The 27,008-nt window shown below is 34.2% G+C and overlaps 5 protein-coding genes across 15 annotated transcripts in view; 3 read left to right on the top strand and 2 right to left on the bottom strand.

Moving 5' to 3' along the window:
• Positions 1-98: 98 nt before the first annotated feature.
• Positions 99-3,657, bottom strand: RYBP (ring and YY1 binding protein). Of its 4 annotated transcripts, XM_034327324.2 has the most exons (4): positions 3,102-3,657; positions 2,948-3,005; positions 2,387-2,861; positions 99-2,265 (listed from the first exon to the last, which is right to left on the bottom strand). In XM_034327324.2, the coding sequence occupies exons 3-4, from the start codon at positions 2,561-2,563 to the stop codon at positions 1,927-1,929; spliced, it is 516 nt and encodes a 171-aa protein (XP_034183215.1). In that variant the 5' UTR covers positions 2,564-2,861; positions 2,948-3,005; positions 3,102-3,657; the 3' UTR covers positions 99-1,926. The 4 variants fall into 4 exon arrangements, with proteins under 4 accessions (XP_034183215.1, XP_034183214.1, XP_034183216.1 ...); XM_034327323.2 differs by having other exon boundaries at positions 2,948-3,657; XM_034327325.2 differs by lacking the exon at positions 2,948-3,005.
• A 1,156-nt stretch (positions 3,658-4,813) lies between these two features.
• Positions 4,814-14,479, top strand: nclb (PWP1 homolog no child left behind). 5 transcript variants are annotated; one of them, XM_076691941.1, is made up of 12 exons: positions 4,814-4,965; positions 5,178-5,306; positions 5,412-5,600; positions 5,674-5,834; positions 5,905-6,250; positions 6,333-6,462; positions 6,529-6,717; positions 6,792-7,090; positions 7,169-7,491; positions 9,338-10,821; positions 10,952-11,073; positions 11,226-14,479. In XM_076691941.1, the coding sequence occupies exons 1-12, from the start codon at positions 4,963-4,965 to the stop codon at positions 12,714-12,716; spliced, it is 4,866 nt and encodes a 1,621-aa protein (XP_076548056.1). In that variant the 5' UTR covers positions 4,814-4,962; the 3' UTR covers positions 12,717-14,479. The 5 variants fall into 5 exon arrangements, with proteins under 5 accessions (XP_076548056.1, XP_076548055.1, XP_034183287.2 ...); XM_076691940.1 differs by having other exon boundaries at positions 5,087-5,306; positions 9,338-10,845; XM_034327396.2 differs by having other exon boundaries at positions 4,896-4,965; positions 9,338-10,845.
• LOC117605704 (uncharacterized) lies at positions 7,900-8,812 on the bottom strand. Of its 2 annotated transcripts, none has more exons than XM_034327332.2 (3): positions 8,653-8,812; positions 8,222-8,324; positions 7,900-8,101 (listed from the first exon to the last, which is right to left on the bottom strand). In XM_034327332.2, the coding sequence occupies exons 1-3, from the start codon at positions 8,711-8,713 to the stop codon at positions 7,996-7,998; spliced, it is 270 nt and encodes an 89-aa protein (XP_034183223.2). In that variant the 5' UTR covers positions 8,714-8,812; the 3' UTR covers positions 7,900-7,995. The 2 variants fall into 2 exon arrangements, with proteins under 2 accessions (XP_034183223.2, XP_034183222.2); XM_034327331.2 differs by having other exon boundaries at positions 8,222-8,327; positions 8,653-8,793.
• A 171-nt stretch (positions 14,480-14,650) lies between the features above and the next one.
• Positions 14,651-18,911, top strand: LOC117605697 (fatty acyl-CoA reductase wat). The gene is made up of 9 exons (XM_034327310.2): positions 14,651-14,832; positions 15,351-15,530; positions 16,760-16,853; positions 16,926-17,171; positions 17,239-17,384; positions 17,469-17,768; positions 18,059-18,340; positions 18,402-18,659; positions 18,741-18,911. Exons 2-9 carry the CDS (start codon positions 15,364-15,366, stop codon positions 18,847-18,849), a joined length of 1,602 nt encoding a protein of 533 aa, XP_034183201.2. The 5' UTR covers positions 14,651-14,832; positions 15,351-15,363; the 3' UTR covers positions 18,850-18,911.
• Positions 18,912-19,992: 1,081 nt separating this feature from the next.
• The window catches only part of LOC117605659 (uncharacterized), a 240,116-nt gene continuing 233,100 nt past the window's right edge, over positions 19,993-27,008 (top strand). The window contains exon 1 of one of the 3 annotated variants that reach the window (XR_013063443.1): positions 19,993-22,194. The gene's annotated coding sequence lies outside the window, so the exon portion shown is untranslated. The remainder of the gene's footprint in view (positions 22,195-27,008) is intronic. The other 2 variants (XM_034327219.2, XM_034327220.2) reach the window with 2 other exon arrangements.

The raw sequence follows: 27,008 nt of genomic DNA, 5'->3' as shown, positions 1-27,008 counted from the left end.
TTTTTTATACATTAAAGACAATTGGTAAAAATTTTTTATTTATATATCCAATATCATAAAATTACAAAAAATTAAATTATTTAAAAAGTATATTTCGAATCAGTGATTATTAAATATGTGTCATAGTAAGAAGTTCGGATTTTCAAAATATATTGTGTACCGTATAAGTTGTAAAATTAATAATAAATTGTGAATATTCTAATATCATGTAAAACATTTTTCACGAAAATCATTTGTTTTCGGCAAAAGTAAATTATGATACCAGAACAAAAGTAGTGTTTCGCAAGTTCAATGATAAACGCAAAAAGTTAGAATTATTTTCTATTCAATGTAAATTTGACGTTCATTTTATAAAATTTATAAAATTGGTGACATTTATGGAGAACAATTTACCAATGGCAACTATAAGAATTTCAGGTATCGTTATTATAATTTTTCTTTAACATTGCATGATTACATAATTCTTTATTACCTATATAATGCAATAGTTGTATGTATAAATGTCTGTAAAAGTATTATTTACTTTCATGTTTATGATAAACAATAGTAATTGCAATGACAAGTTACTTTTTATATTTCAATCTAACTAGCATTCAAATATTTTACACGAATTTAAAAAGAATTGGTTGTACATATAACATTTTACATCTTCATGCAGTTACAAAATAATTCTGTTATTTATGGTCCTTACACTCACAACAAATTTTGTGTGATTCAATTCGGTAATGCTATTTATTACCTGGTAACGTAAAATGTTTAAAAATAAATACAAGGAAAAAATTATAAATCACAGTTACAAGTGATCAGGCAGTAACTAATATGAGCTAGCTGTAGCAGCATTCTAGCTCTATTGTAGTATACTAAAAAAAAATATTTTTTTTTAAATTTTACTACTTAAGAAAATTAATATTTAATAGATTGGTCAAATATTATTTTCTTTTAACAGTATATTGAATCTATATATTCTAGTATTATTAAAGTATGGGCAATAAAGAAGTACATAAAAATTACACCTGTGTTTCATGATAATGAGCAATCAAAGTTAACAAAAATCTTTTGTTATAAATTCAAATCTACTTAAAATATGTAAAACCGTATGTCACTTATTCCTTTTTATATTACGTACTATGTTACGCGTTTTAATTACATAATCTTTTGTATATATCTATGTATAAATTAAAAATTTTTTCATCAATGAAATTAATTGCTATGAAAGTATAAAGCTTGGAACAGATCGAATTTATAAATAATTTGGAATGGGATATAGGTATGTACGTACCAATGCCAGTTTCGTAATTCTCCATTCTAGTAATTATTAAATAAACAAGTTAAATATTTCGTATTATACATAAATGAGTTCATTAAAATATTCTAATTAACAATGTTACAACATGCTTTCTGGCAGTGGTGTTATAGATTCAATGAAAGTCATGTGGGCATTGTTATGTCAACAATAGATTATCAAATTACATTTGCCGTGTTAATGCATATAATGCATTCATTACAATCAATAAATAAATAGAATAATATCCGAAATGACACTAGTAAAATTATCTAAAATATTTAATCAAATATTAAAAATTAATTTAGAATACTGTCAAACTATAAAATAAATAACATTAAGTACAACTAACTTCTGTTGACATTTTATATACGAAGTAGATTATTATAATGAAATAGACAATTTTGACATCAGTATGAAACAATGATGCAAGACATACTTCTTATATTGTATTGAAGACATAATTCAATGATTCCACTGATAGCATAAAACAATCTGACCTCATTGAATATTATATAACCTGTAACATATAGACAAAATGGTTGTTTTTGTCTACAGGATGGAGCACAGTCCATGGAGATTGACATACATTATGCAATATATTAATTAGATTAATTCATACACATATGTGATATAGCATTGAGCTAAGCATCCGTTCCTATATCCAGACTTCTAGAATCTTGATTAGAATCATGTTGGCTTCCATTTTCAGAAGAAGCACTGCTAGATAAACCAGACTGATCTGAACTTTTTTTTACTTTGGGCTTATATTCTGTAATAACGACAGTAACATTATTTACTGTCACTTCATTGGTTTGAGCCGTACTACGATCTATATTTTTAAGACGAGGCGGATGCCTATTTTTGCGTCGTGGCTTATCCAATTTACGGTCTTTTTCTTTACCACTACTCGTTGTACTACCTCCACTTCCACCCTCCTTCTTTCCTGGTTTCAAAAGTGGTACATATTGTTGCTGTGCAACCTACATATAAAGTGCTGTTAATATAATTATATTCCTTAATTTACATTATACTCTTAATATGTGTTATTATTGTCATAATATATTAAGAACATATTATACCAAAATTTTATAACATTATAACCTGTTGTGCCACAAGTTGGGGATTTATGCGGGGTTTCCGCGTAGAAGTTCCTTTTCGGACGTCACACATGAGGCACTTAAATGCTTCTGCGGTATTTCTATATGTGCAGACACTACAGTCCCAATAGTTTTCTTCCAAAACCTTCGCCTGACGTTTTCCACTTCCCGAATGGTTCATTGTTCATGAAAGTCAGTTTTAAAACACTGTACCTTCTCAAAAGAGAGTTCGCCTTCCTATATGTGCCTTCAGCCTCATTAAAAGAGATTTTATGAACACTGAATACTTTATGACAATCAGAATGCTCCAAAAGAGCAACAACAAAGATATTGAATAAAAATAATCTGCAATTGTCTAAGACAATATTTTGTGCATCAACTAAACAGGATACACAATTGTCGAATGTATTCATCTTTACAATACAAACCACCTATATCTCTTTGTTGTGTCATTCTGGTATACATTTTCTATAGTGTATCTAAAACAAACAAAATATAAATTACTGTAGCATAGCAATAAAGAGCAATAAATAATTCATAATACATTTTGTAGTGTTAAATATACCATTACTTGTTGTTACTTGACAGATAATTGTACCTATGTGTATGTAATTATACATACACTGTTTCCAACAATTGAATCAATTAATTACAGAAATATATACTTATTTCAATTTTTTGTTTCTTAATGTAAGGTATTATTTATTTTATAAACATACCAACTAAAAGTGCCAATGTTGGAACTTTTTTTGTACTAAGGGTTATCTGTCTTTTTTGTTTTATTATAAATTTTTAGTTTATTAATTGGAAAACTGGTATTCATATTAAACATCCATGATAAAGTATGATTCAAAGGAATTGATTTAACAAAGTTTAAATTCTGCTAATACAACAAACATTCCAAATATTATTTTCTTTAATGAAACAGATGGAATTCCTCACTTGCATATAAAAGTATCATTATTGCACATATACGACGTTCTCTTTGACAGTATTGTCAGTATATTCTATACATATGCACTAAATACTCTGACACATATACAATCAGGATACTTTTTTTATGTTTTGGGTCATTGTGAAATGATTACATTACACATAAAAAGCCAGTAAAAATCAACTAACTCAAATATATTGACAAACAATCTATCTACAGCGCTGTTCCTCTATCGGTCGAACAGCGGAATGTTGAATACGGACCAAAATACTGTTTGGTTTGGCAACATTGCACATAGCAGTGCTGTACATTACAATAGAAAAACCCTTTTTTTTATATTTATTTCAGTAAATATTCATTTGTATTCATTATAATAAATTACATTTGTTTAAACAAAGTTTTGGTAAAAGAAGATTAATTATTACAACGTTGTTATGAAATTCTATGTTTGTACATCTTCTATGTAAATCATTCGTTTGAAAAAGCTATTTAAATTAGAAACTTTTAAACATTTTAACTTAACGTTGGAAGACGTTTTCTACATGATATTTTACATTTCTTCTCTTCATCTGGATAAAATCTTATATATGTATAAAGCGCAAAGACATCCGTCCGTGTCACATTTCGACTTGAGAACAACTAGGGTTAGAGATACGCTTCATACGTCGCTAGAAAGCTCTTGCTGAGACTAGCTCAAACCCGTTGCGTTTGTGCGTCCAAGTGGTCGGAGTCAAAAGTTACAGAGGTTTCAATTTTTCTATAAAAAGTCTATCGGCCGCACATTTTAGCTTCGGGGTCCCTAACATTCCAGGATGATATGTCGGTATGCAGAGTCGCTGGTGCTTCGGGGTCTCCGATACCCCAAGATGATTTCGGGTCGTTATGCAGAGCACCACTGGTGCATTGGGGTCCCTGACACCCCGGATGCCGTAACGTCAGTATGCTGAATCATGGGTACTTCGGGGTCCCTAACACCCCCGGATATGTCGGTATGCAGAGGCGCTGGTGCTTCGGGGTCCGTAACACCCGTGGATATGTCGGTATGCAGAGTTACTGATGCATCGGGGTCCCTGACACCCCGGACACTATAACGTCGATATGCAGAATCACGGGTATTTGGGGTCCTTAACACCCCAAGATGATATCGGGTCGGTATCTACAGGGCGGCATTGGCACAGCGGGGTTTCTGACACTCCTGGATGAAATCATTTCCGTATGAAGAGGGGACAGTCAGTATAATAATCGTTCTCTAATTTCTTTCTGGAGTTTATTTAACTTACTTTATTTATTTGCTTTTGAAAGAGGTGATACTAGCGCCACCTGTCGGCAAGTACCAGAAGCTAATTACCAACTTATCGACAGATTGTCAACTTATCGATCAAGTTTTTGACAGTCGATAAGTTCACGTTCATGGGGTGTCTGGCACCCCCTAAATCATGACCCCTCAAAAGCAAAGGCATGTCCAGTCTTCTACATCGGTAGTCACTAGTAGATGTGACAGTGCTGGACACTGTAGCTGATAGTTCTAAGTGTTACGTGGGTATTTTATCTTCTTTCACTAAGTTTGATAAAAATATAACAAAACATATGTAAATGTAATTGCGAAGAGAAGCAACAGTTTGTTATATCAAATTGGGCTGGGTGGTATGGTACGTTTTATGATTGTACACTGATACTAACGGTTACTTTAAACATTCTTTGAAGGTTAACAAATATAAACAATAATACAGATTAACGATACTTTCTCCATATCGATATTTATTATTATAGAATACATTTCTGTTTACATTGAACCTGTGAAATATATAATAGAATATATTAAATAATTTAAAGTAAAAATAAGAAAAAATTGTACTATCAGGATATATCAGATGAAATGGATAAATCATGGGATCATCCATGGACTACAGAAGAAATGCGAAAAAAAAGAAGAGAATGGAGTTTAGCAGGTGATGCAGGACTTCTCAAACATCTTCAGCAATTTTCTGAAGTATGATTTAAATTTATAATGCAGGTTTCTTTTGCAACCAATATAGTAAAAACATATATACATATATGTATAAGATTCATACTTATTTATAATACTTTTTTACAGAATTTGGTATCAAAAGCTAACAAAGTTGAGGAGACCTTGGATTCACTGACAACTCAGTTACATGAAACAACAATATTTATAGATAATGTTACTAATAGATCATTAGCTTTAGCAAATACTCAATTTATTGAGAGCCGTGTACAAGAAGATGATATAGAGATTGAAAAGAAAGTAGAGACCTCAGTACAGGTAGATAAAGATTGTATAATATCAAATTAATAAGTTTGATTATTAATATGTGGAACTATTACATTATATATAGGAATGTAAAGATCAGGATTTAGTAGCTGCAGAGTTAATAGCCACTGTTAGCGATAGTATAAAACAAGGACTGAATATAATGAATGAAAAATATAAAGAAATGGAGTTTGTTGATAGTGATAGCGAAGAAGAAGAAGATGAAGACAATAAAGTAGTACTAAGGTAAATATATCTGCTACATAATTTTTTGTTATAAAAACAATTTATTCAATTATTAGTAATTTCATTTTAGCGTTGTGGGACCAAATAATCCATACCAAGATCGACCTTTACCTTATGTCATTGGCTCTGAAAAATGGAAAAATTCAAGTAAAATTGGTTTAGAAAGTAGTAGTAGTAGTGAATCAGAGCAAGTAGATGAGGAGGAATCAGACAGCGAGGCTGATGATACTGCAGCATTCAAGAATCTTAATCTGGATCCTAAATCAAACCTAGTTGGATTATTACCTTCTTTGAATGATACTTATAATAAAAGAAATGATATAACATACATGGATAATGACAAAATGGATGTAGTCAGTCAAAATAATATAGATTCTATTTCTGAATCAGTTACTCCTAATAACAGTGTACCAAAGGTTTGTACAACTTGCCTAACATCTATATTTTCATTTCATATTGTCCATTGTAATGCTACAAAAATTCATATTATTTCTTTAGGTATCATTATCAAATGATTCAGCACCAAATTTTGCAGAAGAATTAGCTAAACGATTAGGTACCGTTCGACAAGCTCAAAAACCAACTGTTATGGACGAAAAGAGTGATGCGTCGATAAATCGATTTAAAGGTATTCACATGAATGGAATAATTTTTATACCTCATCAATATTTAATGATTGTTACGTTTATTTCAGAGGATCTGTTTGCACCGGAAGAAGATGAAAATGTTTCAATTGATAAATCGAAAAATATACTTAGTGAGAGTAAAAAGTTTGTAAATGACCAATCTTCGGAAAATCTGTGGAAGGAAAAACCGATCAAACCTTATAAGAATAATATCATACCAGCTAGCATTGATGTACCACCTCCAATTAGTGCAATTTGTAGGTATTATCCCACTTAAATCTTGTATAGTTTAATATATCATAAACGTTTTACCAAAATTCTGTATCTCTAGCTACTAAACCAAAATCAGCAATTGATGATTTGTTTGCTGATGCTGATTCCGAAGATTCCGATGATATATTTTCATCAAAAAATACAGTGAAAACAATTACAAAAAATAAACACTTAAGTAACAGTAATGTCTTGGCAGATAAAGAAAATGCGCAAAAGAAATTTTTAGACATTGTGGCACCAACTCACATGGCTACAAGTACGCCGGACACTGATGTAAATACTACTAATCTGTTTAGCGATGATGAAGATATGGGCGATCTCTTTGGATCATCTAAAAATCAACCACAAAATAAAAAAGTAAGATTACATCAAATAATGCTACAGCTGATGACAATTTTTAGTAGGATCGGAAGATTAATATGTTTTGTGATTCAGAAACCTGTAGGAGGAATCTCGATACTGGGAAATATTTTAACTACAGATGTTGAAAACAAATTATCGAGTAGGATCTCGCGGACCCAGTCGTCTGGATCTTCCGGTACTAATACGCCAACGACTTATGGAAGCAGTACAAATAACGAACCTGTGAATGATCGTTCGCGAAATAATGTGTCGAATGATAATGTTAATGAACGAGATTCTATTGAGATAGCAAGGAATAACGCAGTAAATTTAGCCGTCCCCAATGAAAGCAACTATAGTAGTGGAATATCGAACCCGTCATGGAGTATTAATAACACAGTTGGTTCGAGCATAGGGTAAGTTTAAAAATTTTCATTATTATGATTATTTATTTCATTTTTAATGTAGATAAAAATACATAGTTAATATAAATAGAAATTGCATCACTTTGGCGACGGGACTTTAGAATAAGTTAACTGAATAAATTAAACTTCTTGCTATGCTTGCCTTTTGCAAGTATAAGAACGGGGACGCGTGTCAGACACTGAAAATGTCATTGAATTGATGATCCAAACATTAGTCATCCTTCATTGCGTTGTAGTGATTGTATCGTTGAGAAACACAAGCTGCAAAGCAATCTCCTACAGTTTACTATTATCTCATCCTGAAACAGTATCTCCTGGACGCACATGTTTTTATATTATTTTTATCCGCATCAGGCTCTTAATTATACCATGCAAAGTAAGTGCGACATCATTTTACAATTTATATTTTGTATTCATTTAATTTCATTAATCCATACATAACATTCTTTAACATTTTTCTCTTATATCGAGTATTTTCAGTTTCAGCTATTAACTTTAATCCGCGCAAATAGGTCCTTCACAGCATTCCGGATAAGGTTTGCTTAAATCCGTTTGCCGATATCCGATTTGTTTTCCTTCTTGGCATCGGTACGATGCACACCTAAAACATTTAATCATATCTAATCTATCTAGTCTATCTAATCTATCCAATCCATCACTATTACGGTATACTTAACAAATATTGTGAGTAAAAAAACGTTATTTGTGTCACAAGACTTACCCAAGCATCGTTACACTTCCATTTGGGTGGCATGAAACGGCAGTGCAGTTAATATAGTGTGTTCCAACGTTGAGATCTTTATCTCCATATCCTTTACAAGTTCCTGCTTACCAAAAATATATTTATAGAATATGATTTTTCGAAATTTCGGTTCTCTTAAATTATATCTTTACTTATTAAACATTATACGGAATACCATTCCTTGGATATTAATCTTATTTGTGAATAATAACGAAATTGAAATGAAATTATCTTAATGAGTCTCGTGAGAATTAATTGGATGCAACGGTTCGCCTGTTTTAATTCAGATTACGCTCTATCATAAATTGCATTTTACACTTTCAATCTGTTATTTTACACTTATGGTACGTTCAGTGATGGTGCTTATATTTTATAATTATTTCCTGATACATTAAAAGGAATTCACGTACCTCGCACTTCCGAAAGCAAGCACATTGCCATTAAAAGTGACACCAATATGATGGTCTTCATCTTTCAGTAAACGATTAGATTTAAATGGTTCGACTTACTAAAAATACTGGCGTATTGGCATTCGAATTTCTCTTTTATATCTCCCTTTGCCCCTTCTTATCTGCGCTGACCTTTACGCAATCATTCGTATTGTAGCCTCAGTAACTCTGTATATTCAAAATATTATGATCTTCTTACAAATCAAATATTTGAAACGAGTTCAAGCTAATTCTTTTTGAAAATATTTTTTTGAATATTAAATTCTACTTTAAAGAACATTCAAAGTTAAAAAATGATGGTCACTTTTTTGTCATTGTTATTTTTGTTTCATCAAAATGTTTATGTGACTGTAGAGTAATTAATTTAATAAACTGAAAATATTGCGCAAAAGTTATTTTTATCTGTTTCAATTCATAAATCAGTGCGCGCTTTGAAAACAGCAGTGTTGGCGCCATCTAAAGATGAGCGGGAAGACCAGAGATTTTAAAAAATATATTTCATAAGCTCTACGGCGGTCTTTTTTAAAGAGAGCGCTTCATCGCGCTTAGGTGGCATTGGTGGTACTATTTTTAAAGCGTGCGTGGTATTGTTTATAAAATTAAAAAACATAAAAATAAGAAAATTTATTCTTCTTATTTGTTTCAGTATTAATTCACCGCAGATGACATCGACCCGTTTAAAATCGGAGGAGATCTATCGTGAAAGGGTAGTCAGCGACAGTCTATTCTCAGCACAAACTCGCAACCCGATCAGTGTTACCCCGAATTCGACGAACAATCAGTCGCAGAGAGAATCAAACGAGAACGTTCTATCTACGGAACAGGATGATGTGTTCGAAAACGAAGATCTGTTTGGTCCACCTCCGCTACCGAAAGCGGACTCTAAGCTAGCAAAGTCGAAGGTGTCCTCCCTCTTCGACGACTCCGATTCCGGTGACGAATTATTCTCAACGACTAGTTCGGGTTCTAGATCTCAAAAGAGCAGCGATTTCTTCACGTCCGGTGTACAACATCCTGAAAAGGCGAAAACTACTCCTCGAAAAGGTCTCTTCGACGAAGAAATTGACATATTCGGTAACAAAGACTCGCCGGACATCGATATCTTTGGTATAGCGTCGAAATCACCGGCCAAACCGGAAAACAATATTTCCAGTTGGAAAATTCCGGACATATCGAACGATGGCCTCTTTGCGAGCAACGCCAAAGACACGATAGTAAAAAGTAACACGATGGAGAGGAATCAAAGCGTTGGAGTAACGAAAAAGATCAGCCTGTTCGATGATGAGGAGGACATCGATGACGGAGATTTATTTGGCACGAAGCCTGTTAAAAATGAAGCCAAAAGCGAATCTCGTATCTTGAAGAATGATGATGATGAGAAGAAGAAGAAGGAGAAAGAGCATAAGGAGGAAGATGAATTGTTCTCTGCTAAGAAACAAGCAAACGACAAATCTTCTATAGGAACGACTGCATCGGGTACAGATAACGTCGAGCAAGATGTATCCACTCTTTCAAGTGAAAAAGTGGATAAGAATGTTCTGTCGGGTAACAGTTTGTTCTCCAACACTATTGGAACACACGGATTGGTCTTCGAAGATGACGATTACGATGATCTGTTTAGTACAAAGTCTACTAAGAGCGTGATTAAGGAAGAAACGAAAAAAGAGAGCGTACGATCAAAATCAGAAACAATAGATGATACGAAAGAGACTTTAGCTAAGGAGATCAAAACGTTTGATGAATCTAATATATTTGCAAAGGCTGAAGAACCGAGCGCCTTTGATACAACGTCGAACAAAGTAGAAGAAAAGAATGATAAAGATGTACATAGAGTCTCTTCTGCGGAACCTAGTGTCGCAGAAGATATTGAAAACGAGACGAAGAAGAGTCCTCCGAAATCATTAGACATTCAAACAGTTGCTTCGTCATCTCCGTCCGAGGAGAACGATCAGGGAACGAAACGAACGGTTTCCGGTAAGATAAAGAACTTGATGGGAAAAATGGGTGATTTAAAGATACTTTCACCTATGGACGTACCACCTTTATGGCGAAGAAGCGAAGAGAAAACGGACGAAGAAGATAGTACAGCAGATAGAGACAGCGATGACGGCGGATGCATTAGTATACAAGGTCATAGTTCATTAAGTGCATCTGGTAACGTATATCATTTACATTATTTGTCTGTTCCAAGTTCTAATAGTATTATTTATTGATATCGATATAAATAAAAATAAACAAATCATTTTATGTTTTGTTACAGAGGATAGTGCTACTCAGAAACAATCCTTACAGTCGACGATTTCAGGGGAAAGTAACGTAGAAAGTGCTATTAGTTTTGATGAGCCTGTTCAAGTAGAAACGCTATCTACTACCGCTTCGAAGGTAATTATAAAACTAAATTTTGTATATTACTATCTTACCGTTACGAAACCTTTTTGTTGAACTTTTTAAGGTAGCGATTATTCATTGTAAACCATTTCATGTGCGAGGGATAGATAAGGTATTAATATCATATTACGTTTATCTTTTTTCAGACGCGAGTCAGAATACAAGCAAAACGTCGACCTCAGAGCAGATATGCACGTAAGTCAGCCTTAACACAAATCGGAATCGATTTCGATACTGTAGATGCCTCAGAGAGCAACTCGCAACATGACAGTCATGGTAACCCGTCTCAGAATATTTTTAATAAAGACCCAGTTTCGCATACAGTTTCACATACTGTCGCCACGAGTTCTGATCGTTTGATTTCTGATAATCTCCACCGGACCACCGATGCTAATATTTTCTTAACCGCGGACGATAAATCTGAACTTGGTAGTTTAAGTAAAGAAAGTTCAATGAGTGCTAATAAGAACACTTTGCTATCACCATCCACCGACGAGGAAGACCTGTTCGATGTACCACCAGATTTGCCCGAAGATCCACAAAAAGAGGATACGCTGTTCGGTAGAGCCCCTATTCTTTCGCCGGTAGAGCAAGTCATTTCTGAAAGGGTGTCTACGAGTTTTAAACCATTAAAAGATACACATATCAAACAGATTAACGGTACAGATGGAGGGATAGAGGAAAATACCCAAAAGACAGAAGAGAACAATGTATTGGATGAACCTAGTAATAACTCTAATGGAAAAATTACGGTTCCACACAAGAGTGAGGAAGAATTCAAAGAAGATAACATTGAAGCCAAAGACGAATTGAATGATGTAGTTGATCCATTACGAGACAGCACTCACGATCCGTTGAAAGATCCCAGCCAATTGTTTGCTTTCGTTACGAAAACACCGTCTCCAGAAAAGGGCAAAAATCTATTGTTTTCCGAGGATGACAGCCTGTTTTCTAGCGGAGGTAAAAAGTCAACCGAAGAGCAAACCACGAAAAAGTCAGTCTTGGATTTATTTTCCGACGACATGGGTGGTGATTTATTCTCGACACCTCTAACTAAACCTTTAAAGAAGCCTTTGAAGGATGCGAAGATTAGTCTGTTCGATGATGACGAGCAAGATGACGAAGATGATAGTTTGTTTGGTCCCGTTGTAAAGAAATCGTCGGTTAAAAGTGAATCCATAAAAAAGCCAGCCGTACAGCAATCTGGGAAGAAACTAAGTTTATTCGACGACGACGACAACGATACCAATTTATTTTCCGAGTCATCGGAGCAGACACAAAAGTCAGACTCCGGCAGTGTTCAAGAACAGTCAAACAAAAATGAGATTTTCGCGAGTATCGTCGAGCCTGTGAAGACTTCGCACATTACAGATATTTTTGCTGATCAGTCAAGCGGAGAAGATGATATCTTTGCAAGTAAAACTGTACCGAAGAAGGTCGTCACATCGAAATCATTATTTCCCTCTGACGATGACGACGACGATGGTGATAATATTTTTGGTAAAAAATCAACGACTGAAACCTACGTAAAGACTACGGAGACGCGCTCAACTATTAAAAAATCGGTCACAAAAGATTTAAAGAAAACCGCTGAAAAGATCGGCGATGACCCTTTAAGTATTTTACAGGATGATTAATCGTTTTTAATAGATTCTATATATTTATATTTATATTTGTTCCTTAATTTTTAAGTTTCTCGATTTGATTTAAATTATAATGTATTAAAAATTGAATATATACATATATACAGTGTGTCTCACTTAAACTGATACAGAGCTTAATGATACAAAAAATTGTTGATATGGAAATTGCATGGAAAAAGGGGGCCTATGTTTTGGCCGAAGTGAAAAATCTTTTGCATTATTAGTTTAAGAGATATGATGGTCAAGTTTTGTATTTTAAATGGAACCATATATTTTTTTCAGATCATGTAATAGTGCTTCTCAAGACGAATTCATTAAGCTTTAATGTATATACTCGATTTTAATTAATTTTCAAGATATAACGTTTACTTTCCCGGTTTTCAGTAGATACGTCTCGGTTTGAGTGGCAAGTCGTAAAAACGGCCCTATTGTTGCGGTAAGTGCCACCGCGGTTATTCTTTGGGTCTGCCCTTCTTAGCGTAGACCCCCGCTATGGCACTTACCGCAACAATAGGGCCGTTTTTACGACTTGCTATTCAAACCGAGACGTATCTACTGAAAACCGGGAAATTTGTAAACGTTATATCGTGAAAACTAATTAAAATCGAGTGTATACATTAAATGAATTCGTCTTGAAAAGCACTATTACATGATCTGAAAAAAATATATGGTTTCATTTAAAAAACAAAACTTGACCATCATATCTCTTAAACTAATAATGCAAAAGATTTTTTACTTCGACCAAAACATTTTTCCATGCAATTTCCATATCAATAATTTTTTGTATCATTAATAGTTACGGAATAAGAGCTTTGTATCAGTTTAAGTGAGACACACTGTATATATAAATTTCACGAATTGTATATTTATTGAAGTAGTCATTGAAATGCAAGTGCATCGTGTTAATTGTGTATAAATTATAAAAAAAAAGAACGCTGGGCGTTGAATAGTATGAGAGTACGAGCACTGTGCAATAATGAAAAAAATGTAGTGGTATAACAAATTATGTTTCTTGTTGTTTATTTTTTACGTAAAAACGAAAATTAAATAATACATTATGATTTATAAGAATATTTCACCAAAAATGTTTTACAGTATTTTTCCACGAAAATTCTCTTGAATAGAGATCGATAGATAAATATAGCAAAGCCACGGTAAAAAGATTTTTATGGGATGCCAAGAACAACGAACAATAAAATAAATAAGATAGCAATTAATAACTGTTTCATTTATTACCATAGACTTGTAATATTTAACAAGTTTGCATAATTTAGCTGCAACCAGTGATTTACACGTATGTTGAAAATTATTCTGTTTTGTGTAATTTATGTGTAGTTCATTCTATATATGTATAGTTTATAATGTATATGTCATTCCATGATGTATTGTATATATTGTATCTTGTTCACAAAGCATGTAGTAGTACAAATAAATTGATAGAATAAACTGTATTTATGACACTAACATTCGTGTTTAGCAATTCTAATTGTCACTGATAAAACGTTGTGAGAAAACTTTAATTACGTAAACTGATTATCCAAACAAGACATAAATCAAAGTGACCTTAAAATGTTTTATGCAATATCATTCTTTTTTTATTGAACTTTAATCAATTCTATTTTAACTAAAATTTGTTTTAACAGATTGCAATACCCAGAGCAGTATCAGTAATTAATAACAACGAATTGTTTTCTTTTCATTGTAAAGTAAATTTCAGAATATGCAAGTTGATCCTTCATTTCATTAACAATAAATTACAAATTTTACCACGAATTATATATTTTTATTCGATCAACACAACAGAAAATGTAAATTAATGTTTGAATCAACTTTCTCTTCTCTTATTTATTCCTTTTTCTTAGTAGTTCTGTTATATTCTAATCATTATCAAATTCATTGAAATACACATAAAGAATATAATTATTGTACTTGAGAAAAAGTTAATCTGCATAAAGGTCAGATTTACATATATTATGATACATAGTGTGCGTTTGAGGAAATGTGTACCTCTTTAAAGGTATACGAACGGAGTCGGAATACATTGCAATTGACATCCATCCGTCGTTGAATTCACATCGAATTTGTTACCTGGACTATCAACTAGTACTTGGTAAGCGATATAAAAACAATCATCTACTATCATTATCAAAAATCTTTTTGATACTTTCCTTGTTTCATTTCTTCAACCTATGTTCTGTTAATTTAATAAATTCATCAACATTCCAAGTTCCTTGAAAATTTCAATTTTACATTCTTAAGTGATGCCATATTCACCGATTAAAAAATAAACATTTCAATGTTTCTCAAAAAATATAATATAGTTTAAACAATATAAAGTTATAATATTATAGTAAAATCTAATTTCTTTTTTTAATTAAAATCTATCATAGTTATAGAGAGGGGTTTTTCCATATTGGACTTTGGTTTTGTTTTACTTCAATGTCGCTTAATATTCATTATGTTCAACAGTGTAGAAGTATGACAATTTAATAAAAATTTAAATTTAAAAGCGGATTGAATATATTATGATAAAACTTGTCGATTTTGTGAAATAATTTAAATATTTCTTAATTATATGTTAAATGACTATTTTTTTATTGAATTACACATATTATTCAAACTAAACAGGTTCACTATCAAGATGACAACAGAAAGATGTGACTCGTACGTACACGATATACTGGATATGTCTGAACCACCAGAATCGACCGAAAAAAGTGAAATCATCCCCTTTTTTGATCAAGCTAATATTTTGGTAACGGGAGGGACAGGTTTCCTGGGAAAGTTACTCGTCGAAAAGTTACTCAGGTAATATTTGCAATAACGTACTTTAAACCCATTACCACATTTACTATCACTATTAAGTTGCAAATGAATTTAAAAGTGTAACAACAGGCACTAGTTGGATATTGTACATTGCGTGAATAAATTATTATTGTTTTTGCATATTGTATTAGAGTCCCGGAAATGGTCAAGTCTTGTACGGTAGAGTCAGGTCACACATGCTTTGACTAAAATTATACCTTCAAAGTTTCAAAGAAAAAAATGTTATTTACTGGAAGATTAAATTAAAAATTAAATTCAAATCGTTGCTGTTTCAGAGCTCTACCGTTTGAGGATTAATATTTTGTAGCGCCGCGCCGTAAAAGTTGGCGGTGGTCGCCTCCACAAATTTCATATAATTTAATAATTGAGGAGGAAAATAAAAATAAATTTTAAGTAGTATTATTATTAATAATACTAAGTATTATAAATTCTAACTAGTATTATTATATCAATTTCATAAGAAAGCAAATGCGGAAATTTAAATTGGACGATGAAATAATTGCATTTTTTATCGCTACTGCAGCGTATATAAAAGCTATCGAACATTCTCACGAATGGTTTTTTTTTCAGTTAATAGTCATATTATTTTCTATTAATATTCATTTGCATTATGAGAGTTATAATATGATTACATAGGATACGATGGTTTATCTTGAGAACTAGTTTTTATTTTGTAATTATGTCGTTAGTTCATATATCAACGCGTCATATCCTCCAAAAATTTGCAATGCCATGTCAGTGTTACGATCATTGAACGGTTCAAAAGTACATCCGGTGTTTATACACCATCGATTGATGCGTCTACGATTTAAATGAATTAATGCACACCTACAGTGACCACACAATTTTAAAGAATGGCAAATCAGAATTTAAAAATGAATTCTAAGAAAAATAATTTATCGTACCATAAACTATAAACGGAAGAAAATGCACAAATCACAAAAGAAATAGATTGAAATTATTGAAAGCAAAATACGCTTAAGAAAGTATCTACAGTTTAATTACATATCAAACAATAATACGTCTGATTCATAAGTTAATCGATACTACATACATTATGAATAATAACACTATTATAATTTCTTCATGACCGATGCTATTTAATAATTCATTCACGTAATATAATTAAAAATGTAAATAAACAGGAAATTTAAACATTTACGAGTGCATTAAGTCTAGGTCAGTAGGTTTCATTGTATACACAATTACAGATGTTGCCCAAATATTTCCAAATTGTATTTGGTAGTAAGACCGAAAAAAGAGAAAAGTTCATCAGAACGGATTAAGGAAAACTTTGATGATATTGTGAGTAATGTAGACCTAATAATAAAATGTGTAATTGAACAGTAATGCATTTTATTATTGTATTGTTTTCAGATCTATGATAGGTTGAAGAAAGAACAACCGAACTTCCTAAGTAAGGTGGTACTAGTGGAAGGTGATGGGTCGAAACCTGAATTTGGCTGGTCACCGGAAATTAAACAAATGTTAATGAATACAAACATAATTTTCCATGCTGCTGCACTTGTTCGATTCGAAGCGAAACTTCGTGTAATAACGGCGACCAACGTGCAAACCGTGAAATTCTTACTGACATTTGTAAAACAAATACCCTCTTTCAAGGTGGATTGAATATTTTTGAAGATATTTAACTGAAAATATAGATGAATATTAATGCTTCTATTTACAGGCATTTGTACATGTATCAACTGCATATGCACACTGTACACGTGATTTTATTGATGAGAAACATTACAGTGATACCATTGATGCTGATAAGTTAGTGTCACTGTTGGATATTTTGGATGATGATATGATAACACGTACTACTCCCATGTAGGTATCATTCCGATAAACTTACTGATTTTAATATTGCAGATAAGAAAATTAATCATGAAAAAATATATTTTTTGTTTATAGATTGCTTGACAAATGGCCTAATACATATGTATTCACTAAAGCAATAGGAGAGAATGCTGTGTTAAAGTATAGTAATGATCTTCCAGTTTGTATTGTGCGACCTGCTATTGTTACATCAACCTATACGGAACCAATTTCTGGGTGGACAAACAATTTATATGGGGCAACAGGTGTTGTTTTGGGAGCTGGTTTAGGTCTATTGCATACGTTACACTGTTGTAAAGAAAAAGTGGCAGACATTATACCAGCAGATTATGTTGTTGCCACCATTATAGCTGCTGCTTGGGATGTTGGTACCAGGTAATGGAGTTTTAATTGCAATTCTGATATTTAAGCTAAGAAATTTCAAGACTAAAGTTCTTTAGGTTTTTATGGTCTTTTCATTTGAGATTTACATTATATAAGCTTATTAGCTTATATATGTATTATTTGCTTTATCAAGCTTTGTTACTAAGAACAAGCAAATTGAGCAATGTTGTTTAATTACAGGTAACCAAGCATAATCTTAAAAATCTGAAGTACCAATTAAGAAAAATTTGCATTAGTAAATAATTGTTTTTAAATATAAAAACATTATTTGATTTTTACAGAAAACGTCCAATAAAAGCAAGTCCAGATTCCATTATACCTGATGAGGAGAAAGTGCCTATTTATAATTCTGTATCTTCTTGTCAGAATCCAATTACTTGGGGTGAATTTATGAAGAAAAATGAAGATTATGCTTTTGAAGTACCTAGTAAAAAAGTTGTGTGGTATTATGCATTAATACTCAATAATTATTTATTTATGCATAATATTTGTGCCTTCTTATTCCACTTAGTACCAGCAGTTATTGTTGATACAGCAGCTTATCTTACTGGTAGAAAACCTATGTAAGTGTTTTATACATGTAATAGAACTAGTACAATAATACTAATTAAAATGTATTTATAGATTGATGGATGCATATAGAAAAATACACAAATTTAGTAATGTAATACATTACTTCTCAACAAGGGAATGGAATTTCCGAAATGAAAATGTTTTAAAACTTTGGAACAAAATGAATTCTGTTGATCGAAAAAACTTTTTCTTTGATATAGGAAAACTAGATTGGGATGCGTACTTTTATATACACGTACGAGGTCTACGTGTATTCATGTTAAATGATCCACTCGACACTTTAGACGAGAGTCGAGTTGCGTACAGTAGGTATGTAACTTCTTAAAAAGTTAGTAATATTAAAATTATATATTTATGACATGATCATTATTCGTAATGAATCCATTTTAGGTTGCGCAAGATTCATTATACACTCCTAACATCAATGATCTTGTTAAGTTTATGGATACTGTATTCTTTCATCAGTTACCTTTGGTCCTTCTGCCCTTTGGCACATTAACGATTGGTAATATTAGTTTTGTAATTTTATTTTCTAAACAATAAAGTATTGTGGTAATAATATTTTCTTGTATGTATTGCAAATATCTACTATTGATTAGATGAATCTAGTTTGCTATGGTGCTGATAGATGTCGCCATAGATCTATATGTTCTTTTTTTGAATAAATACGTATACTTTGTCAATTTTCTTAATATATAAATTTTATTTTATTCCCTAATATATAAAATTAAAATCAAATTAAATTCATATTCCTTAAAAGTTGTTTAACTATTTTAAATTACATTTTGTTATTGTAGCTATTATATATTATCTACAATTGTAAAAAAATGGCAAGTTATTCATAAAATGTGTTTCATATTTAACTTAATATTTTTAGCTGCCAGTGATTCATTTATTACATTAACAACTCAAAGTTACTTAATTTTTATGTGCTTCATAAAATGTAAATACTTAAAATTGATCAGGAATTTAAATAACAGATTACGTGGTGATCAAGAATATCATTTAAATATTTTTAAATCATGTTTTTGCGCATGTAACTGTTAATCTTTGAATTGATAACGTTTAAAATTTTTTACAGGCGCTTTATAACTTTTGTCTCATAGAGAAATCATAGAATTTAAATTGTTTTAATAGACATATATAAAATAATTTTGAAGCATCAAACTTTTGTATATCTATTTTTATTTCTTATTATTAATAGTATTGGACTATGTGTCTGTTGATATACTTAATCCATTTCAATTGTACAAATTTATTTATTTATTCTACTATTATTTACTATAGATAAAGAATGCGTTAATTGCCCTATGTCATACTGTAATCTTTTTTTTTGTAATTACAGTAAAAGTAACGAAGAATATAATCCCAGAATGATTTAAAATTATATATATATTTTTTAATTTAAAGCATCAAGATCTGAATCGTGTTTTCTAATGGCAACAAATCTGAACTTTTTGCGATAGATTCGAAAGATTCTTCATCTAACATCGATCGTATTATCCATAAATGATATAGATCAAGATCAAATGATGATAATAAGGTTGCTAATGATAAGGATGTATCCGAGGAGATGGATTGCGAAAAGAAACGGGTAAGTTCCGTGCTAGCATCGTGTATATACCACCGATGATCGTAGCCGTAGTGCGATACGGGGATGGAGGCCGCGAACAGGCGAGCGAGTCGAGCGAACAGAGTCGAGGATCGAGAACCAACCGGCGACTCAGGAAGGCAGTGCACGCCCGACTGCCGACACGAGTGGATGGCGTACGTTGCCGCTCGCGCCACGATTACCTCGTGATTTTCCTTCCTGTCAGATACGGTCACCGTAGTCGATTTTGTGACGAGTCACGACAGTATTTTGAATTACCTTGCGACTTGCACACGGTCATAGTATTCAAGTCTGCAGTGACGTTGCGTGTCGCGTAGTCAATTGCAATTAAATAGAGAAAAGAAAAAGCGAGATAGAAAAAAGGAAATAAGGAAAACGGAGAAGGCGAAAGGAAGTTTTTTTTTTTGCATTCGACCTTTGCCTCTCTCTGTCATCGTCGCCGTTGTCGTCGTGTTTTGTCATCTACGGATAGTACGGTATCGTACCCGCACACCCACACACGCAGACGCGCGGGCGCAAATCTTCTAACCACGTGTGTGCGCACGCACGATGCACGTATACGTTATCGGAGTCTAGAGGCTACCGTAAGGGGCGCCCTCCAAAACTTGTGTGTGTGTGCGCGTGCAACCCTACCGGAGCCCGCTGCCGTTGGTTACCATAGTAGCGCGCGTGCCGATCAGCTGATCGTTGGGACTCGAGCGTGTTCGACCGTCGGCAGTCAGCCAACAGCGGCTCCGTCCATTTGTTGTTTAGTGCGTTCTGTCTGCACGCGTTCCGCGCAGTTCGCTCCTATTTCGCGTCACGGCATGGTGATGACCAAACGAACAGTTTCGTGAACGTCGGTAATCCGTCTACTTTCGAACGACACGCGGCGGACTCTGGAGAATTCTCAACGGTGTACAGAGACAAGCTCGTCGATCGTATTCACCGCGTCGCGATGGTGATCCTAATCGTTGGAGACGATATTGGAACGATGCATTGACGTTCGTGTCATCGATGACAGACGCATTGAAACCGAGCATGATTCAAGAAAGATAAAGTCCATAGTGTACCACTAGCGAGAGGAGAATAATCTATTGTAGTCTCTTTGGTATACTTATCGGGTACCATCGCATGCGACTATTGAGACCTTGCCACCATTTACGTCATACATTTTAAACTGAACCGTCCGGAAACGAAAATCAACGCTGGAATGTCCATCGACAGTGGAGTTAAATATTTGTTCTCATGCCTTGTCCGATCGGCTACTGTAAAGCACAATTTTTGAAACACCAAAATATTTTCATCGTTACACGTTATCAAGCTTCGTTCGGGAAAGTGTTTATCGAAACATAAAAGAAACACGCATGATAAATATCTGAGAAACAACACTCCTAACCTTCATTATTAGACACATAATACAAGAGGCATCGTTTTTGGAAGTAGCGGTTTATTGTACGTTATGCTCACGATAGTACCAACAGATGATTTAGCGGGCGTCACTGACCTCTGGCGACCATCAACAACACGCTATAAAAGAAATCAAATAAACATGTGAAGAAACGATCATTCATGGAAACTAATCTGTTGGAGATTTGTTGGAGTATGTTCCTCGTCTTTCCGAGGTAATCAGTTAATTCAAAGAATCAGACCTGATTTAATTATTCAAATTAAATTGGCAGCGTACCTAACCCCTCTAAAGATGCAACGCAACAGTCATAGATCGATTAATCACAAGATGGAGTCGTGGTGAGTTTTCGAAAAAAATATCGATACATCGATATCGTTTTGAGTTAGGTGACGCTAGACATCAGTAGACGATGGCTGCGCGATCCGCGTTCGTACGAAATCGGGAACGGAGCACGTTCGGTTCGAAAACAGTGATTGTAGTGATTAATAGTTTTTGTTGAAACGAAATTTCAACTGATTCGACAATGGGGATTGCAGAATGTGAATGTTTCCTCTGTATGAACACGCTTTGACAATCGTTTCTACCTGTGACGTATCGTTCGACTGCATTAACCAGACTGTCAATACGCGAAGTGACACTGTTTTCAACGAACCATCGTTAAAAGTGATTGTCATTTCGTGGTGTGCTTTCAACGATTGCGAGTCAGCCAGCTACGATGACAGCCTGAAATATATTCTCGTTCACACGGAAACTCTGTGATAACCGATGCCAGCAACGTCATTATTCGGATTAAGTTGTCTGAAAGGAACGTCGTTTCTCCGATCATCTCGATAGAAAATTTGGTGAGTACAATATCACATTAATTATATCCTTTGCAATATAAGAGAAACGAAATAATATAATTTTCCACGCGTGGAGTATCATACGTACATCTAAATTTGAAAAAGTTGTCAATCGCGTTTAGATGACGCCATTTTACTTTTTTCCCGCCATTTCTGTTCCAATTCAAAATCGTTCTGCATGGAACCACATGAAACATGAAATTTCGTAACATAAAAAGGATAAATGATATTGAAATAAATATCCGTTGAAAATAATCGTACTTTTTCCGTCGATAAACAAGTATATCGCGTGGAATATAGACAGCAGTTAGTTGTCGAGTCGTCGAACCTCTATCGATCTTTACCTCCTGTTTGCGTCTGTCCTCCCCCGCTCTGTCACAGAGGAATGCAAGCTGGGTTGTATTTCTGGCGTGGTTATTTCTTCGTAAAGTTCTTCGTGGCAACAGCCTCTATCATAAATGTCAGAACAAACCGGTTAATTAACACCGTTCCATGATTATGTATTATAAATATTAATATACTGTGGTGCGCGCTTTTGAAAATAGTTTATGTTGAAACTCCCGCTAAACTCGTGAGATTTAGGGAATATCCTCGTAGAAAGGTGTGTTCTAGCGCGAAATTAACTGTGATCGTTATTTTGCTAAGTAGCTAAATCCCCAATTGGGACTTACCGTAAGAAATGAGTTAAACGTATGCTATCCTCGAGAGTGCACAGCCAAAAGAGGATTCTCTGTTTTGTAACACACTCTTGGGATCTTACGCCTCGAGGTGCAATAAACTGGACTCCATCGAGATTTTTCACACCTTTAACAATTTTAATTCATTAATTACTATTTCATTTGTATTACAAGACCGCTATACATGTTCGCGTAAATAAACAAAAGGGAATTGTGTAGAATGAACAGGTATACGAGAAACGAACAGCGCATCTTAATTTGCGGTCGCACGTTCCTAATTTGGTTTGTTCTCGGTTCTGCACCGAATGGGTAACATTTTGTCGCAATTACACGGCATTAGAGAGAACACATAGAGCGATGGGTAGAATAAAACACAAAGGGACAGAGAAGCCAGTTATTAGCCGCTGGTGGTTATTTCATTTGCGACTCATGCTTCACGGTATGAGTTCGTGTAATTGTCAGGTTTACGAGGGTTCGCCAACGAGACTTGCGACGAAGCTTCGTCGAAGCGTATCCAGAAATTCATAGTCAATTTAAGGAACTCTATTGCAAAATTCTATATAATTCCAAATTTTTAGAATCTTTATGTATTTATATAATATTTTAGTCGATTACATTCGTAATCTTATTATTTCGTACAACCCTTTGCGGACGATCGATGCACACGTGTGTCTATACACAATTGTCATAATAATTTATAATTTTACACATTCTTGACGCAAAACACAGGTATAAAAGTAGATAATAAAGATTTATAATATACGCTTGAAAGAATGGAATTATTATTTTATTTACTTTAAATTAATAGTACTCTATGCAAGCTGAAGAATGCTCCGTCCCCAAAGGGTTAACTTGTTTCTCGTGTAAAGTTGCTCGATGTGTTTTATACAGTATACGATTCCCGAAGCGAAACTCACGTTTCCCCTTTAAGTTTACGGACGTCTTGATGACACTCGAACCTCGCGCGTCTCGTGTACACTTATATTTACATACACATCGAGAAAGGTGAAGTAGCTCGAGGCATCTAAATGAATAAACAGCTGTTCAACTACGAGATAACTGTTCACTGTAATCGTGTATTTTTAATGTCCGATACAATTGATGGTTGATATTCAACGGGTAATACATAAAATCTAAATCTATTACCGGGTACGGATAGAAAAATTTCAGGTGGAAAATAGAAATGTAAGAAGACGAAACTGTGAAATAAGACGTAACGTGTATTTCTCGAAGGACTTGGACGTCTCGTACCCTTTTCATAGAACGACGTTCGTTATGTTAGCTAGAGCTGTTTAAAAAATACGGTGGATAAATATCCATCGTGTTGCACGATGTTTAAACACGATGCACTTTAGACGGAATTATTTTTCCTCGCGGGGTTGAAACGATTCTCCCGTGACTTGGTTCACTTCGAACGACCGAATGATGCGTGTACCGGGGTACACCGGGGGAACACGCCTAACCGTTCCTACCTTCGGCTAAGTTTCTATCTTGTTCGCTGTCAGATTGTTGACACAGCCAGTGACACGTTTAATAGGATTATTTATGCTTGTAAAGGCGCTTAAACGGTCCCACGTTCGTATCGGCTTCATCTACCTGACGGCGCGTAGCATAATTATGTCGACACGGTTTGTGTATCGGGGCTCGGCTAGCCAAGCGACAACGCCTAGACGTCCCTGATTTTGTCTTCGCTCGACTTCCGACGTACAACGAGACGTTTTAATCGCCTACGAACGCGCGATCACGGTAACACGTGCCGTATAACTTGTTCCGATGATTATTGACGTGATTATCTCGCATCGTTGCCCGCAGAAGAACGTATGGGAATTAATTGAAAGGTACGTTAGATACGTCGTTACTCCTGTTGATATGGTAACGCGACTTTCTTCCATTTCGCATGCTACCGATATCGATGTCGTGCTACTGGTATATCTTAATGAGCAATAATTAATCCTTGAACAAGGCGGATACAGTTAGACACAGATTATTTTATCGATAAATTTCGAAAATACAGATATAAATTGCAACACGTTTTAATGAACACTTTTATATTCTTGTTCGTCCTTCATTGGCGGTGTTTAACGTTACACCAGGTTTATGTCTTAATACGTTGCATGAACGTAAGAGCCTAGCGCCTCGTTTCTTCGTGATAATTAATTAATTTCCATGCATATGAATATTTTTCTTCTTCCCTTTCTTCCAAACGATCCTCGATAATGTATGCGTACACATTCGTGTTCTTAATTGTTGATATCTAATTCATCTTGTACCACGATGCGCGAACTTATTCCCGATTCGCTTGTGTGCATTGTCGATGTGTCTCAAACGCAGGCGTGTATGTTGCCGCGGGTAATTTGCGGTTTTGAGACGAGGCTGGATTCAGTCGGATAATGACCCGCCGCTACTCGTAACGTTAATTGCACTCGTTTCAGTCTTTTGCACGGAACATCATTGCGTTCAGGCTTCGGTTCGAATGCCTTCGGACGCCAACGCAAGCGCGAAACAACCGCGTTCGTACGATCCTTTTCACGATCACTTTTAATGGCACATAAAAAATTTACGCACCCATTAATCTGTGCTTACGTCGGCATTAAGAACTAGTTGCGTTTTAGGGCTACTTAAAATGCAGCACATTGTAGTCGAAGACGTGCGATTATTAACGGAAATTTTACAAATAATTACATTTTTTTTTATTTCTGTTGATTGTATATAATAATTCCGCCATTTATGTATCGATATTTGGGATGCAAGCATCGAAGCTCCGAAAATTTCGAGGTGCAACGATGATGCAGGCCATGCATCGATGCAACGCGCGATTTCTCGCGAGAATGCACACTGTCAGCGATTGAAAAATGGAGAACCGCTGGCGGCGATATAACGCGATATATAAGTATGGATCACAGGCGACAACCGCTCATTAGCATACAATACGGGCTAATGGGATCGCACGCTGACGGCTACCGTTCAATACCACGTCCCCACGTAACTTCTCTCACCCTTTCGAGGGGAAAGGGCGATGACGATGATATTAAAATCGTTGTATAGTGTGGATTAATTTTTCTCTTCCTAGCGTTTCATCTCTCTTTCTGAAAATAATTGAACAGTCGAAATTACTAAACGATGCAAATGGCCGGTAATATTAATTAATTGCTATTCAATCATGATATATCTCAGTGTAACAATATACAATGAGATATTATAATAGGTGTTTTATTAACAAAATCGTTAGTGAATATTAAAAAGCGTATACGATTTCTCTTGAAATTATTTCCAGCGTAAGCTATTTGAATTACTAATAAGAACTTATCAGCAAATGCATCTGAGTCTAGTTTTACCTTTTGTTATAGAATAAATAAGATGTGTGCGTAACAACTTCTCTCTAATTGAGAGTTAATGAATATTCTGTGTTCTAAACACACTGTAACATTAATAAAAAAAAAATTCAAACACAAAGCAGGTAGAAAAAGCTTTAGCTACGTGTTCCAAAATAACAATATTGTTGCTCAATGAAAGTCTCGCTGATTAATTCGAATGACTAATCCGCGTATCAGTTTCGTCTCTTTTTTCTTGCAACACCGATTCTTTTGTTCATTAACAAAATCGTTTATCTTCGTCTCGTTATCTTATGTTCACTCTTAATTGAAAATTACTATGAATAACGCGCGCTGGTTTAGTATTATTTAGCACCGCGCGGTTCTGTTCCATTGAAATAAAGAACAATAATGCAAAGATAACCGTCGAGGTATTGATATTGATAAACTATCATTTCACTCGGAAGCTTTAAACCTATTTACTGTCTCGGTGCAACGAATGTGTACGAAAGTTGGTTTTAGTGCACAGCAGTAAAAGACACGAGACGTTGTAGTTATTGCTGTTCTCCATTGCTAGTCTGAATGCTAGTTTCGCTACTTGTTGTTTCATTATTATCGTTTCGTCGGACTTTCAACCGAGGATTACGAGATAATACGATAAGTCGAGGATTTCAAAGCGTACGATACGAAGCGTGAGCGCGCACACGGCGGATGGTTAAACTTGCATAGAAAATGTACCTCGTTCGTGGCTAGTATAATAAAAGGAACGAAAGAATAATTAATATTAATTTCTGGAAGGATGGCCAGATTACTTACGGTGATGGTA

This window comes from Osmia lignaria, chromosome 14 (assembly GCF_051020975.1).
Source record: "Osmia lignaria lignaria isolate PbOS001 chromosome 14, iyOsmLign1, whole genome shotgun sequence".
Classification (NCBI taxonomy): Eukaryota; Metazoa; Arthropoda; class Insecta; order Hymenoptera; family Megachilidae; genus Osmia; species Osmia lignaria.
The sequence above is the reverse complement of the archived record's forward strand: the minus strand, read 5'-3'. Positions and strand labels throughout refer to the sequence as shown.

Excerpts from the sequence above, each read along its gene's own strand:
- LOC117605704 (XM_034327331.2), bottom strand. The coding sequence starts at position 8,713 with ATGAAGACCATCATATTGGTGTCACTTTTAATGGCAATGTGCTTGCTT. Across the intron at positions 8,328-8,652 it reads CTTGCTTTCGGAAGTGCGAG|CAGGAACTTGTAAAGGATAT; the intron begins GTACGTGAATTC and ends ATTTTTGGTAAG. Across the intron at positions 8,102-8,221 it reads GGAAGTGTAACGATGCTTGG|GTGTGCATCGTACCGATGCC; the intron begins GTAAGTCTTGTG and ends TAAATGTTTTAG.
- nclb (XM_034327396.2), top strand. Across the intron at positions 7,091-7,168 it reads ATCAACCACAAAATAAAAAA|AAACCTGTAGGAGGAATCTC; the intron begins GTAAGATTACAT and ends TTTGTGATTCAG. Across the intron at positions 10,846-10,951 it reads TAGTTCATTAAGTGCATCTG|AGGATAGTGCTACTCAGAAA; the intron begins GTAACGTATATC and ends GTTTTGTTACAG.
- RYBP (XM_034327323.2), bottom strand. The coding sequence starts at position 2,563 with ATGAACCATTCGGGAAGTGGAAAACGTCAGGCGAAGGTTTTGGAAGAA. Across the intron at positions 2,266-2,386 it reads CCCAACTTGTGGCACAACAG|GTTGCACAGCAACAATATGT; the intron begins GTTATAATGTTA and ends CTTTATATGTAG.
- LOC117605697 (XM_034327310.2), top strand. The coding sequence starts at position 15,364 with ATGACAACAGAAAGATGTGACTCGTACGTACACGATATACTGGATATG. Across the intron at positions 16,854-16,925 it reads AGGAAAACTTTGATGATATT|ATCTATGATAGGTTGAAGAA; the intron begins GTGAGTAATGTA and ends TATTGTTTTCAG. Across the intron at positions 17,385-17,468 it reads ATAACACGTACTACTCCCAT|ATTGCTTGACAAATGGCCTA; the intron begins GTAGGTATCATT and ends TTTTGTTTATAG.